The following is a 16,960-nucleotide window of genomic DNA, read 5'->3' as shown; positions in this document are numbered from 1 at the left end:
GACTTGAAGGGAAATAAATTCTGCAGTTAATCATTCATCTTGGAGTGTCTGCTGAGCAGCTCTGCAGCCCACTCTAAAGCCTTTCAGCTGTGGCACTTACTACAGGGTGTTAGACCCATGGGTCTGCACAGCTCTTGTTTTGCTGGTCATGTCCATGGCTTGTACTGTTCAACTGAATTTTCCCAAGTGCAGCCACACAGAGAAAGGCACTCAGGATTATCACACTACAGCATGTATGCATATCCTGTCCATATCCCAATCTGTTCATCTTCCTGTTTTTTTCTTTCCTTACACCTAGCTGTGGTTCAGTGCCTAGCAAGACATTCCCCTTCAGGATATTATCATGAACAAGCAAAGATTAGCTATGGAAACTGCATGCATGATAAGAAGACCGTATAAATGAATATTATTCCAGCAACATTAACTTAATTATTTTGATAACATTGGAAAGGTTACTTCTCCACTTTTACAGAGACAAGCTCTGTATATTTTTAGAGGGCAAAACACAACCAGAAAGCTTTGGTCTGCTTTTCAATATAATATATAAAAGGTTTATGGATTTCATCAAAACTGGTTAGTTTATTGTCTAGACCACAGATTATTTTTCATAAGATTTTTGTCATATCTGTGAGCTGTTTTGTAATGATGGATGAGACTACTGCCTTAAAATCATCATTTTCTGTAAGCGGAGAAACCCACTGAACCCTGTCAGATGGAATATCACCTTCTCCCCTGGAGCCTTATAGACCAAGGGCATAATCTATTCTCACATGAGTATACAGGAGTCCAGGACCCAACTACAGTTAACTAAAGGGTTGTTATACAGGGATAGAATATGAATTATACAGTTATAATAGGAGTTTTGAAGTTTTGCTTGCATAAGCTGAAATTGCTACTGAAACATTATACCAACCACAGGCTTTGGCACTCAAATCAAAGTTGGTGATTTCAGCCCTTCTAAGGAATGATGTTTCTAGAAACAGTGTCTGCCATTGTTAGTTTTATTTTCTCATAAAATAAGAACTATGGATCATGTGAAGGCATAAGTGTCAAGTAAAATCTATGCTCAGTTTACAAAGAAGCGAAACTGTGTCCCTTTTATAATTTCAGTCCAAATGTTAGAGCTTAGCAAGCCATACAGTCAATTGTATGCACAGAAATAAATCACAGTTTGTATATGTACGGTTCTTGAAACACATTTTTCTTCAGGTACAATGATAAGGAGCACAAATATACAGGAGATTGGAAAACGTGTAATCATTCTTTTCTGTAGAAGAATTAAAAACACTTACAGTAATGGACTAGGCATCAACCACTGCCAAAGGTATCAACAATTTTCACTTTTATCGTTTATCACTTAGAAAAATCTGCTTGCTGCTTCCGTCTTACTCTACATGATTTCAGAGTTAAAAATTAAATATGCAGCTTCACATTTCATTTTTAACAGTTAATTGCTGCATAAATACACAGCATAAAGCAAAGAACAGACATTTTATAAAACCAGAATGGTTCCAAAATATTCAGTTGCCTCTTTATTTTCATTTCTTATGCAGTAGATACATTTGAAAGACCTACTCTGAAGTGACTCTTTCTACAGTATGGTAAAGTTAAATTTGCCTAGACAGCATCTAAACCAAAAAATTTAACTCCTCATCATTTTGAAAGTAATAGAATTGACATTTATTGCTGTGCCATACCAAACTACAGCCCCACCTCTGGATAACAAAAGACTACAGGGTAGATACAAAAGACTACAGGGTAGATGGATGCTTTAGGAGCCTTCCCTGGAGCCCTCCAGTGTGTACTGTGTTGTCTGTTTAGATGATAAACTCCTGAAAATGCCTGGACCTGAACATTTTTCTGTGTTTTGTGCAGATCTACTTCTTTTGGTGTTTAGAATTATCATCACGATTAATCCATAGATAAACTACCCTAAGGAAGCCAATGTTGCCTGCCCTGCAAGAGCACGGCCTCAGATGTGGCATAAATACCATTTGCTCTCCGTTATTTACAGTGCCTATTATTGCTCCCCAGGGAGACATGAGTCCAACGCCTAAATTCATGGGTCATGCAGGGGAGGTAAGCACCAACTTTATTAGACTGTGAATTAGGCCACTGATCTGTAACACCCACAAACCCTGCATGCTGATGAGATATCTATCTCTATATATATATATAGAGACAGATATTTCATCAGCAGACATCAGTAAACCCTTGCCAACTTTCCTGACCAAAGCCACCCACAGAACAAACCAGAACACTGCACTGCACAACAGTCCTACCACTCCCCTTGGTGAATCTGTAGAAAAACTGTGTCATGTCGTACAAATTCAGCCCTTTCAATATTAGAAACCAAGGTAGAGTAATGCATCTCAAATTATCAAATGACCACACATTAATGTGATTTTCCCTGTCTACTGCTTTCACAATAACTGAAGCAACAGTCAGTTCAGGAGTGAGGAAAAAAAGAAATAAAAAAGATAAAAAACCAAACAACTGAAAATATCTAGGTCACTACTGACTAAAATATTAACTTTATTCTCAGCATCTCAACCTTGTTTTTTAGTTAAGTTAATTGAATGAAAGGACATTATTGACACATGGCCGTTGAGCATACCCAGCCACGTGTGCCTGTGGGCAGTCATGAACAAAGTGCATGGTCAGTGTTATAACCCTCAGACACCAATTTATAACTAAGCCATAGGACTTCTGTGTAAGTTGATGGACGATTTCTGAAAGGTGAATGGCAGAGGTAAGTTTCCCCTTTTGCTAAATATATATGGTTCATGTTCTTTGCTATTTATACTTACGTAACATGACTTTCAAGTAACTTAACTGGGAAGCAGCAAATTAGCTCTGTCTGCTAACTGGCTGGAGTAAACAACCCATCTGTAAAGCCTTCCTTGAGCAAGGGGTTTCTTTTCTGTTTGTGCTTAAAAGGAAATGGAAGCATAGAAAAAAACAATCCAATGGGGGAAGAGACCTGCTAAAGGAGATACATATATGTATTCTGCTGACTGTTAGGATACTAAATTCCTGGCAGGGCTCACATGGATATCTTTCCCTGTGCTCTCTCTAGCACTAAATCTTATTTCCAATGTTTAGAAACAAGAATTGTAATAAAATCTGTGAACAAAATCTCATAAGAAACCCAGCAGAATTTGCCCTAGTGGTATTGCCCTGGCCATTCCACATATGGCAACATACAGTTTGAATTAGAAATTAATGTCATGTATGAAAATAAAACTAAGTCTAATTCTCACCTTTATTGGGTTTGCATGGTAAGGTTTTGGTGTGTTACAGGGGTAGCTTCTGTGAGAAGCCAACAGAAGCTTCCCCCATATTCAGCAAAGCCAATGCCAGCCCCAGGAGAGACCCAGCGCTGGCCAACGCCAAGCCCCATCAGTCACTGTGGTAGGACTTCTGAGGTAACATGGGGAAAAAACTGCTGGAAAAGAGCAGCTGGAGGAAGGAGAATATGCAAGAGAAACAGCCCTGCAGACACCAAGGTCAGGGTAGAAAGGATGGGAGGAAGCGCTCCAGGCACTGGAGGAGAGATTCCCCTGCAGCCCGTGGTGCAGCCCATGGTGGGGCAGGATGTGACCCTGCAGTCCAGGGAGGGCCATGGAGGGACAGAGATCACCTGCAGCCTCTGGAGGACCCCACACTGGAACAACCTGTTCCTGAAGGACTGCACCCTGAGGGAGGGACCCACAGTAGTTTGTGAAGAACTGCAACCAGGGGGAAGACTCATGATGGAGCAGTTTGTGGAGGACTGTCTCCTGTTGGAGGGACCCCACACTGTAGCAAAAGCCCTCCACCTGAGGAGGAAGGAGTGGCAGAGACGTGTGATGAACTGACCACAGGCTCCATTTTTGTTCCCCTGCACTGCTGGGGGGAAGAAGGTAGAGAAAATCTGGAGTGAAGTTAAGCCTGCAAAGAGGGAGAGGTACAGGGGAAGTGTTTTAAGATTTTTGTTTACTTATGCAGTACCTTTCTCTGATTTGATTGGTAATAATTTCCCCCCTGCCCACCCCCTCCAACTTGAGTCTGTTTTTCCTGTGATGGTACCTGGTGAGTGATCTCTCCCTGTCTTTATCTCAACTCATGAGTCTTTCATCGTATTTTCTCTCCCCAGCTCAGCTGAGGCAAGCAGTGACAGAGCAGCTTTGGTGGGCACCTGGCATCCAGCCAGGGTCAACCCACCATATCACCCGCTATCATTTACACACCCAGTAGTCTTTACTTATACATTACAGTAACAGTTACTTCAATCAATATTGAATACCTAGAAAATCTATTTTTAAAAGTCTCTACAATACTTAGAAGGCTTAACATATCTTAGTAAATAAAAAAAAATAATAATTGCTGTTCTGAGTGGTAAAATCCACTCACATTACATTATGCATATACAAACTTGCACAAAAGAAATTTTCAAGAGAGGAAGGGAGAATTTTTCTCCTGCTGCAGAGCTGTGAGTCATGAACACTTCCAATAGTCCACATTCACTTGTTTAATCTCTTTTTCACAAAGGAACTAATTTCAGCCCAGAATTTAGACAGATGCTTAATGCCCTGTTAGGTTGTTCCAATACAGCCAGAAAAACAACTATTTACTCTGTGTCATGTTTGAGTTCCATAGTATTCATGTTCTAAAAAAAGATAATGAACTTCTAAACACTTTCCAGTAAATGTTACTATTGTTTTAGGCCTTCCTCACCAGGAATATTCTACAAGCTCCAGATTTGTCAACCTAAATTTTGTATTAAATTTTGCTTTTCAACAACTTAAATCTACTGGACAAACACAGAATATTCCAGGTTAACAGTGTGCCCTCTTTCACACCGAGCATGAGCAGGTCAACACTGAAACTTCAAAGGCCATCTTAAAATTCTCTAGCATCAGCTACTATTCTTGGCCTTAAAATATGATGCCAAAACTGCACAAAACAATGAGGATTCCCCAGGATCAGACAGGAATGTTAGCTTGTCTTTGGGATGAAGGAAGCATATAGAGTCAGATGGGAGCAGGAACAAAACAATCTAATAAATGGAAAAGGGGTAGAGAGAGAGATGCTGACTTCAGCCAGTGTAACAGTTCCTATAGGACCAATTCAGCTGCCTCCAAAAATGAAAGAGCTGGAACCCCCTGCCTTCTACAGAGGTCCAGTTCAGCTCCTGCTCCTTCCCAAGTCAAGCAAGGTCTGTAGCTGACATATATTTACATCTGCCTACTCAGTGTATGAGTGTCCAGAGGTCCACCCCAAAGAATTTCTTAAGAACTAGCAGACCTTCCAATCACATTCCAAATTACTTCATGGAATGTGACAAACTCAAAAGAAAAGGGGAGGAAATAGATGAGTGATGCAAGGCACTGCCACAGAGAATTGTCAGGATGCAATCAGGCATTTTTTTCCAATTCTTTTAATTAGCCTCAACTTTACTACAGTTCAAATTAAAATATCACCACATGCTATTGATCCCAAGCAAAGCTCAGATTTCTAAAAAAAAAATTTGCATAAAAGTACACATATAAAGTACTTACTTAAACAACTACAGCATCTTGAAAGATAGTAATTGAGAAATACAAGTACCTGTTGTCCCCACGGGCAGGATCCTTGGGTTTAGTATCACTATCATAAACAAAACGCTCTTGGGAGATGACTATGATGTTGTCTGTAGTTTCATTTCCCAAGATAGTGATAACAGGATAACCCATCTGTAGTGTCCACTGATCCATTACCTCTTGGATATTTACAGATTTTCCAACCCTTTTTAAAGCCTTGAAAAAAAAGAAAAGTTTCAATACACTGAAGCAGTATCAATATGTAACACTTTTTTTTTTTTTTTTGTCCCCAGTATCAAAACTGGCTTTGGAGGGTAAAATAACCATCACACATGTATGCAGATAAACACACACACACACTTACACCCAACACACACACACACTACATAACAGAACTTAAGGCTCTGTGTATCTTGAAAATAAATGTTGAGTAATCTTAACAAGAGAGGAGAATGACAGTCAGAAAGTCATGTTTTCCACATCATTCAAGTGCTTCTGCTGAAACAGAAGAAATGACCTGCTTTACAGGATTTTAACAAGAGCCATAGAAATACGGGGTAGCTGTTCTTAACCAGCTAAGTTTAAAAAAGACACAGTGTTAGTTGATCTAGGCACTTATAATAAGGCATATTTGAAGGGCCTTAATTTCTAAAAATATAGGGCTTCTCTGTTCTGAAAATCAAAATGACTAGTTATTTGAAAATACTGTCCCTTATGTCCAAAGTGAGGCTATGTATACCAATATATCCCCTGCTGCTCCATAAACTGCACCTGCTAGAACACATGGAGGATTAATGTGCTCATATTTGATTCCATATGTCAATAAAAATGCTGTTTTACAAGTGGATTTTCATTTGAAACACAAAGAGACACTATAGCATCGTGGGAGATGAGACTGCATATGAGGAGAAAGAGGCATCATTTGTTCTTCAGCAACAGACATGCTCCTAGCTGTCGAACAGTCCAAGATCACAGACAGAGCAATCTCTGATGAATACAAGCAGAAGATGTCTTCAGAACTGAAGCAGCAGTTGCACTGCCCTAGGAACAAAGGGGCTGGCAACAAATACATTTACAACTGAGGCAAACAAAATTATTAGCTGCAACAGTAGATATGAGCATACAGTATAGCTATAGTGGTTATGGACCAGAATACAGTCTCATTTTTGTTCCACTTCATTAGCTGCAGATTCTGCTGTTCTTTCAAGACAACATTCATTCCTCTGACCTCCCATCGCCCAGAACTGTCACAGAGGCTTTAACAGAGGAAGGAAAGAAAGATTTCTTGCAGTGACATTCAGCTACAGATTAAGACACAGATTTAAAAGCCTGACTGTATGCTACTTGTCTCAACTCTCTTTAGCAGTCAGTAGAGACACAGGACTTGGTTCAGTTGCCCACATGTAGGTGAATAATGACATTTGACCTTTACCAGCCACTCCAGAAGAGCAGAGATTTCCCCATATATCCTTATGCTAAATTGGTTAGACACACATAAATGTCTTAAACATCCTACTGCACCTAATCTGGCACTAGTTGCCTATATTTGAACAATCATCTCAAGTCTCTAGTCAACAGTCAGTGGTTCAGGCTTATTATAAAATAATCATGTAGTGGCTAGCCAACCAAATTACCCTCTAAGCTCTGCTGAGTATAATGACGAGATTTCTGGGACTCCAGTTGTTCCTGTTCACTAGTGTCAAATGACATGTCCTAAAATATTCAACACATTCTTTCAGAACCCTTGTATCTACCACAGACATGCTTCTCAGGTGGCAGCTGGAAGCTGGATAAATTAAGGTAAAAGCTGTCAGAAGTCTGTGAATCAGCAACTGAGAACTCAGTGAGAAGAACAGAATCTTGGACACCTAGTTTACATGTATATACCTGCTTGTCTAGATGTCTTGACCTCCAGCTAAATCCTAGTTTTGGTGTCAGTAGTTTAAAGTAGATTGTCATGTTTTATATGGCTTGAACTGGTACCTGTGCCAAAACTCTCTGACTGTACTCCACATTGCCCTCCACTCATTCTGTTTCGGGGGAAGACTCAGACTAGCTCAGATTAGTGCCATAGGGGAGAAATTCAGGGACACTTTGCTCATTTTAGAAATGATGAGCCACTGTGGAGCACTAGACCAGGTTCTAGAACTCAAGCCAAGCCTGGACATATAAGTCTCTGCAGCATGCCAAATATTGCAGTAAATAGTTCTCTGTTTATATCATACTTTGAAGATTTAATATTTTTGTCCTTCACAAAAATCTTAACTCCATACAAAATCACAGACACATGTGATGGAAATTCCAAAGCTCAGCACTTTCATGTGTTTCATATATTCAAATATAACAAAGAATAGAAATGCTGCAGAACTCATATTTTTAATATGGTTGCCTAGTTTGCCACTAGGTTAACTCAAATGGAATTTCTTTGCATCAGTTCTGATATTTGCTCTGTGGTTTGAAAATCTCAATATGCACAATTCACTCCTGATCTCACCAAGAAAAACACCATAGCAAATTCCTATTTCTCCCTCAGTGCAACAGATTAAAGCATTTTACCTTTGACAATGTGTTCCAGAGATCATTTCTGGCTGCATTGCCATACTTGTGAATGGTTAAATAGTCCTACAGAAATGAAATAAAAATAAAAATCAGTATTAAAATACATAGGCCAAACAACTAGAGCTGTGTATCACAGCTATTGGGAGTTAAATCACATCAATGTTTGCGTTCGTTAGAAACCTAGAAATTTACAACATGTTAATCCTAAGGGAATAAATAAACAGTTTCTTAAGCTACTTTGCAATGCAAAAAGTGTTGCTAAAAATTTCATTTACAACATTAAATGCTCTTCCTTTTCTGTGTAAGTCATTCTATAAGTTAAATATCTTTAATATATTTATTTAGAATACACGTCTAATCTTGGGAAAGGCTCCTAGGTAATTCTTGGCAATGAAAGGAGAAGCTGCTGAAACACAGTTCCAGTTGCTATTTTAGCAGGTCATTTTGCTTTGTCTAGCGTCAAAAATTTGTGCACTTGGATGACAGTTGGATTTATTACAGAAGATTTAACTGAGCAATTTAACTGAACTCCAAACTCTTATCTAGGGAGATCCTGGCCCTCCAGTGTCAAAACACATCCTGCTGGCAACTAGGGTTGCGACAGGTCACAAAGTCACAGGTCACAGGCCACAAAGGCTCTCCACAACAGGGAGCAGTGGAGGACATGTGACAGGAATCCAACTCCATGCTTGTGCACATGAACCTACCTACATGTGTGTTTTCAAGCCACCTGCGACTCAGAGTCTTGAGGAGGTTCTAAACTGAACACTTTCACTTATTTCACCACATTTTCAATAATGGAAGGTCCATTCTTCTCCCATAACAACCAGAAAGACAATTCCCAAAAAGCTTCCGTCACATTACAATAACTTCCAAAATTAATAGTTTAAGCATATTACCAGCTGGGGTCTAGGTCTTTCACACATAAAATACTTGCTTTTTAAAATGACTTCTGGAGAGACAACACTGTTGTTACCCACTATCCCATGGCCCTTGACAACAGTTTGTTGAGTTACAAAAGTGACATTCAGCAGTGATTATTTGAATAACATACATTTCAAGCATTTGATTGGGAGAATTAAGTGAAAAACACAGATCAGACCACAGTTGTACATCAACTGGTTCTCCTACAATTGAATTTCTACCATCTTCACTTTACACAATGGTAGAAGACAAACCCTAATTTACTGCACAATGATAAAGCTAGGACAAATTTGCTGACTGTGTTATCTGTGCTTTGTGTGAAGTGAGATACTTTGGGAATAATTAGTATTTGGAAAGCAAATTTTCTGATACACAAATTGTAGCACCTGTGAAAGATTTAGCTTTTGTCAGCCAACTTATAGTGAAACAAACAACAACTCCCATTTAATCACAGACTAAGAAGGCTAAATGAGAACACTGACTCTTTAAATGCAGTGCTGAGTCTTAACAATGTCATGAGACTAACTCAGAAAAAAGACAGTATTATACAGGCTGCCCATATAGCACACTGTGCTTCCATTTTGTCTAAAAATACAGAATCATTTAAGGCACAGTGAAATATTCAATAGCTTCCAAGGCTAAAGAAGCTGAATTGCAAATTAGAAAGCTAAAATAGGAATAAACAAAAGTGGGACCAGGTAAATAAATAACAACAGATATACAATCCACATTTTAAGCAATACAAGAAAATGCTGCATATATTGGTCCTTCTGAAAAATGCTGTTAGAATCATTACAGAGCAAAAGAAAATGGGTGGAACACTTGAGGACTTCATCCAGGCAATAATCCTGTTTACTAATCTACCATTAGACATTATATTTGACTTTTACATTTTGTCTTCAGAAAGACTGCAGAGATTAAATGCTTCTGCCTTTTCTTTGGGTTTGGTTTTGTTTGGTTTCTTTCCTCTCAACACATAGATTGGGAGGTTTAAATGTGGCTTGTCACTCAGTTAAAAATTTATTATCCTCCAATCTAACATGTTTAGCTCACAAAGAAGAACAAAAGCAATCCTAACCTTTACCATGAAATAAGAATATACAATAAGAAACACAATGTCTTGGAATGATCCTTGTACCATACAGCCTAATCATCACTTTTGTCATTACTTCATGAAAGTTGCATCAAGAGCATAAACACAACATAAAACTAGGAGTGTTATCAAACACATGCACAAAAAGCAGTCCTAAGTGACAGTGTGTATCAACCTAGGCGTTCAGTGGTAAACTGACACTGCAATCTCAAATCTGAGTGTGCTTTCCAGAGGCACAAGAGCAAAAGGCTTCTGAAACAGGTCCCATCAAATATCCTCTTATCCTTCCTATCCTCAGCATTTTTTTTTCAACAATAACCAGTAGCAAACACCTGGAAATAGAATAAAACTAAAAAAGCACTGTATGCTTTTCTAGTTTTATACTGTTTCCAGGTGTTTGCTACTGGTTTGCTACTGGAAGAGCACCCACAACTGCTCTTCCATCATCCAGCACTTCACGGCACCAGAAATCCTAAGCAGATTAGTATCCTTGCATTTAAGTTATCTTCTGTGAATTCAGCTGATTGCTTTCTGAACAAATAGGCATTTGCAACACCTTACACAAAAGCATTTCTCACTTCAGTGATCTGTTGTGTGATATCTGTTCCAAATACCTGCCTGTCTGCTCGTTTCATCTGCTGCTTCCTACTCCTAGCATTAGAAGACACAGCGCACTACTGTTCCCCACTCCACTCTCCCCAAGCCACTCATGTTTTTACAGATCTTTATGGAATGTGTACAGCTTTTATACTGAGAACTCTGACAGACCCAAGCACTCCCAGCTCTGCTGCAAAGTTATACTGCCACCCCAGCTGCTGACTCCAAAGGTAGTTTGGATAGTTTCAACTTTCATTACCAGATGATGAGCCTCACTTCTTCTTCCATTGACAGGCATTCAGCTTAAAAAGGAAAAGACATATCAGCATCAAATATATATCAGGAAATTTAAAATAGGAGCCAAAGATCTATACATACCCTGCTTGTCTATGCTAAGGATGGAACAAGCAGGAATATAATCCATTTTTCCTCCTGAGGACTCATATCTAAGTCTTAAGCAGCTTGCAGAGGGGCAGAATACATGCTCTCATTCACTGTAATTCTCCAGGGCTGGAGTATTAGCTACCCCTTTGCCTGTACATTTAGTAGAACAACCAGAGCAAACAGAACAGAGATGCAAGCCCCAGAACAGAAAAGGAGGACGACACTGAAAACACAGCTGTTGGAATCTAAGCTGTGCTCAGCACAGCTCCAAAGGAGGCAAAGTGACTTAAAGCCACTTATTCATAAACACATATGCCCAAAACCATCTGGCTGCAAGGCTGCTTCCCATCATAAACTTGCAAGTCTATCACTGACAAAAGCTGTTCCATCGACTGGAGTATGCTGGAGCATGAAGATATGCATTAGACACCTTCCTGTCAGCTACAGCCCTACAGTGTATATGAGCACAAAAGATGGCATGCAAATCTCTTTAACAACTCAAGACTCAAGAGTGCTCTTCTACAACTCTTCCATTCTCCATCATTGTAATGCCGCCTCTCAAGTTTTTCATTGTCATGAAGAGAGGAGGAAGAGTTCACAGACCTAGGGCACTGCGACACAACATGAAAATTAATCAAAAACACACACCCAAAAGTAATCAGTTGAGTTTACATTTTCAGCATGCATCCTCTTGTAATATTCTTCCTAATAGTTTCACTTTAAAACATGAAGCCACTCTTTGCCAGAAAGAATAATGGAATGTGATCCATTCACCTCTATCAATAAAAAATTAATCAGACAATGCAGTTTTCTAACATGTTTTAGCAAGTCTTAACATTTAGTAAATAAATAAATAAATAAACAACTAAATATCCTGACTCTTTCTTTACCATGAGAACAAAGTCCAATCATTGCACAACCAAAACATAAGATCCTTCCAAAAATCCCAAGAGATTTAGACTACAGTATAATGTGTTATCAAACAGTAATCTTAATCCTCCCCAAAAAAAAAAAAAAGAATTAAAAAGCTCAATGCTTTGAAATTGCTTCTTGTAAACTGAAGATGATAGATTGAACAGTGGTATGAACAGTGAAAAACACTAAAAGATTTTGAAAGATTGTTTCAGTAATGCTGTACTGATTCAGCTTTCAGACCTTTTATTGTATTAGATATTTTTAAGAAAAGGAGATTATTTAAGAGGGAAAAGTCTTTCATTTCTTTGCAATATTGCCTATTAACAAAGTCTCTTGGTCACAAAATAAATGAACTACCCCACTATCCAAACATAATAATGCTCACAAAGGTAGTGACTGATAAATACCAAAACGTTAATACCAAAAAGTTAAGCAAGTGTAAAGGAGGAGTAAGTCTCCAAACATGTGCCTTACTTTCAGGGGAGGTTTTACATCTATAAAGAGAAACCGAAATATCAAATTTAGGACTAAATTCTTTTCTCAGTTAATCTGTATGAAGTTGACTGCTCAGCTGAAGGAACAGCTCCAGACTTACATGAGTGATGCTGAGATCTGAAACAGATTGAGATTGAGTAACTTCATTTTTCTCCTAAAGATAACTGGAAAATTCCACTGTATGAGGGAGGAAATGTAGCAAACTATTTTCATCTCCAATTCTTGTGGCTATGTTTCTCCTCTCTCAAGGCTCAGGTAAAGCAGGCCTGCTTCTATCTCCCTTTTTTGTATTTCATTCCTACTCCTCAGTACACATCCTCCTCCCTTTGGCCTCCAGTATGTTCTTGTTCAGTGGTTTTATACATGACTGCTGTATATCACTGAAGATTTAATGCTACAAATAAAAACATTTACTTCAGGTAGAAATCAGGCTCTAAGGCTCCAGGTATATAACCCAGTGTGTTTGTTTTCCTAGAAATTTATATACCTAATCTTAAACCAACAGACGCCATCTGACAGATGCTGACTCTGAGTAAAACACGCCCCTTTTTCCTCCCTTCCTTCACACTGCTAACATCAAATCTGCTGTCACTCATTATCTTAACATTGTCTAACATTCAAATAGAAAAGCTTGGGCAAGGGTCAGGGAGCAGTGAACATGGTCGCAAAGGTGAGCAATAAACAAGAGGGAGTGTGAACCAGTGGTAAAGGACTACCAGCAAGCTGCAAAATTCTGAAGATTCCAATAAGAGACGAAGACCACTGAATAGAAAAGGAAAATAGCCATCTACTTTTGCAGTATTTTTCAGCTTTACAACAGACTAATCCTGAAGAAACAGCCATAAGGAAGAGAAGCAATCAACCTCCCGGCTGGGCAGTCAGCCAAGCAACAAAGGAGTAGGTAAATTCACCTTACTGGTCATCATCAACACTGTGTAAGGCAAATTAGTTGGGGGTTAACTCTATTTGTGTCAAGAATTAATTTGTACCAGTGAGTCAAGCTGCAGAGCTACCTCCAAACTGAAAGAACAGCTGTTATCAGACCAGTTGTCAAAGCACTACTGTAATGCCAGCTAAGAAAAAAACTGGAAAACAGGTTTTTCCTGGACAAGTAAGCCAAAGAACTGCTTCACTTTCTACATTATTTTACTAATAGTGCCCAAAACTGCTTTCAGGCAGTCTAGTAAGAAACTGCCAAGATATAGCATATACTAGAGTAATAGAATATATTTTCATCATAGTTGCACATAGCAAGCACATAGCAAGCACATAAGGAATATAAGGTAATGCCTGCAGATAGCAGGCCTGACTATGTGGACAGTCCTTATCTAGTATTAAAATTATCACATCTGTTACAGTTCACCAAGGAGGACTCCAAAATCTTCCACTGGTATAAATGAAGTGGTGTTGGGTGGCTATGATGGAGGAGAACAAGCAGCTGGAGACAGAATTGAGGAAAATAGAACAGTGATTTCCTAAGCTAGTGGCCTGTCCGAGTATGTGCCAAGAATTATGAAAGAGACTGGACAGAAAGATACACAGTGGTGATTTCAGAATATAGCTAAGAGAAAGATTATCAGTGCATCACATTTAAGGGGAACAAAATTTCATTCTGAAGTGTATTTCTCTAAAAACGATGCTCAAATGTTCTTTTCAAATGTTTAAGTAACAGTTGGTTGTGTCATTTCTCATCAATAAGCTAATTTTTATAGTAAATTAGTTAACCTTTGTTAGAAATGGTGTATGGATGCTGCATTGAAAACTGAAGTAGACTAAACTCAGAAGCTTAAAATAATAATAAAACACTATCATAAATCAAAGAAAGGAAGTAACATTTAACTTCAGTTTTTAAAGTGTCCACATGGGGCTACCATGAGGTTTAACTAATCCAACTATAATTCCCACTTTCTGCAGCTTTGAATGAACTTCTGTTACCCTGCTTATAACGTCTACTACCAGGAGCTTCTTAGCTAGCTTCTAGTTAAAACTCACAAATAGGTAAAAAGAAGTTAAAAAAAAGCCCAAATGGTGCACAACATACTTCAAAGCCATCATACAAAAATTCACTTCAGTTGTGTTTTGCCTTCTCTTTGGGTCACTATTTCAGTCAACACATAAAATCCTAGGGAAGAAACTCAGTGGAATCCTATCACTGTACACCAGCTGAAATTCCAGCCCTTAATTTCCAAAAGGTGCATTATACTTTTTTCATGAACAGCGATATAATGCTGACAAACCAGCAGCAACTGGAAAATATCCAGTCAACATGTAATATCTACAATTAAATCATTATGTCTAAACAGCAAGCTATAACTACTAATCAGAAAGAGTGAAACTGGAACCACACATGGAAATAAATCTTAATTCTCTCTGGAGCCAATGATGCTGAATGGGCCACATAATTATAGCATTTTACTTTGTCCTTTCTCCTTTGTAATTCATGATGCCCCCATTGAGGCTAACAATAATCAGATCAGCAGAACTGACACTTCTGGCATTATAAGGGCCAATGGGAGTTTTAGCATTGATTTTGCGTGAGAAAAATTAGGGCAATGTTGAGAGCATCTCATCCATGGTATTAGAAGTATAACATTCCTTTAGAAGATCCAGACAGTACCTGTGCCTTGTTACATGCAGGCTGAGATACAGGAGAAACCAGTAAAAGAAAGCAGGCAAGAGCCATCGTCATGTCAGTGGGATTGCTTTCTCTGCTCTACCCACTGCTTGTTGATAAGAAACAAGTACGATACATTAGAAATAAGCCAACTAAAATGAACATGACCCTTTGCTTTCATTCCAACACAAGAAGAAAAATTCCTTACAGAAGTGCCTGTAAGGAATTCAATTTTTCAATTAATAATCTTCTGTAGTGCAACTCTGTGAACCCAATGTAAATGGGGCATCTAAAACCGATTAAAAATCCGTATTCCGGCAAATTTCCAGCTACTTTAAAATATATCCTGCTTTGCTGAGAATCCTTGATAAAATATTAGAAATATTAAACTGAGAGGTTTATTTCCTTTGTAAAACTCAACTTCACCTTTTAGCTATGAATATTAAGAGGAGGGCAGTTCCATTTTGAAACAAGCAGCAGCAGTTGCAGTGTGGTGGCAAAGCAGTTTGTAAGCAAAGTCTAAAGGGAACAGTTAGAAGGATTGCAAAGTTAGTGCATGGCAGAGTCTGATGGTATCTGCTGTGCAGTGAGAAACCTGCTTGTATATGAAGCTTGGCTTTAAAGAAAAATGTGTTCGATGTATTATTTGGTAGCAGTACTAAAATACTGAGCTAAGGACAAATCCTAGAGAAATAAAGCACTCTCTGAAATCGAACTGCATATATTTGACTGAATTTGTACATTCATTTAATTCTGTCTTTTCTGGTCATATAATACCCTTTAACCAAAAATCACACATTGCTCAAAAATATATTCCTAGTGCGCTCAAAAAAAAAGAAGATGGAAAGTTTTCCAGAAATATTTAGATGGCACCTGCTAATTATGACAGGTTGGCTGCTCATTCCTCGGCATTAACTTGAACTATGCCCAAGAATTGCTAACCCAGGCAAAAGAACTCTGCTGTACTTTTCTGTAACAATTTACTCTATGTAAACACCAGACTTGGAAAAAAGTTATTGCTACTTATTATGAAAAGGTGTCCATAAACCAATCAAGCAAACTTACTGCAAGCATGTCACCGTGTCTAGATCATAAGGACCTGAAACACTTGTACATTAACAGTGAGTAACAGATAGAGAAGCAATGAGCAAATGTTTCTCATTGTGCAAAACAGCTTTACACAATTCAGTCCCTAGAGTTGCACCTTTTTCTTCCACAGTGAAGACATCTTAAAAATCATTAGCCCTTACATCTTGGTGATATGTGTGTTAACCTAGCCAGAGTAACTTAATTTTAAATACATGTAGGGAAAGGAAAAGGAAGAGGAAGAAGAAGAGAAAAAGGGAGGAGGAAGAGAAGAAAGAGATTATAAAAGAGAGGAGAAAGTTTCCACAACAGCATGTTTTGTCCAGCACACATTCAGGATATTTTTTTCTGAATGTCCTCCACTAGACTGAAGTAGATTGATCTATTTATTTAATTTACAATATATATAATGTGTTAACTAGGAGTTCAATCCTGCAGTATTTGTTCTGAAAATATCCCCACTGACTTCTAAAGAGCTAATGGAAATTCTGATTGCATAAGAGCAGCAAAATCATGCACAAAATGCTTCCCTTCCAGTACACTGTAAAATCCACTGAGCTGCCTCGTAGCAACAGTGGTAAGGCTGGCACTGAGCTGCTATCAGGAAAACAGTGTAATTCTATTCCAAAAGAAAGCATTTTTGTAAATAGCTGCTGAGCCTACTGACATTATCTGGAAATTCATACCTATCACTCTTTCTCTTAATAATTCTTATAATAAAACAGAAGG

The 16,960-nt window shown here is 38.4% G+C and overlaps 1 protein-coding gene across 1 annotated transcript in view; it reads right to left on the bottom strand.

Moving 5' to 3' along the window:
- TRHDE (thyrotropin releasing hormone degrading enzyme) overlaps positions 1-16,960 on the bottom strand; it is a gene marked incomplete at its 5' end in the record, with an annotated part of 202,012 nt that overhangs the window by 64,040 nt on the left and 121,012 nt on the right. The window contains 2 exons of the mRNA XM_084206037.1: positions 5,593-5,780; positions 8,121-8,186. Coding sequence (XP_084062163.1) covers positions 5,593-5,780; positions 8,121-8,186 — 254 coding nt within the window. The remainder of the gene's footprint in view (positions 1-5,592; positions 5,781-8,120; positions 8,187-16,960) is intronic.

This window comes from Fringilla coelebs (genome assembly GCF_963513975.1).
Source record: "Fringilla coelebs genome assembly, chromosome: 5".
Classification (NCBI taxonomy): domain Eukaryota; kingdom Metazoa; phylum Chordata; class Aves; order Passeriformes; family Fringillidae; genus Fringilla; species Fringilla coelebs.
Note: the sequence above shows the minus strand (reverse complement) of the source record. Positions and strands in the feature narration are given on the sequence as shown.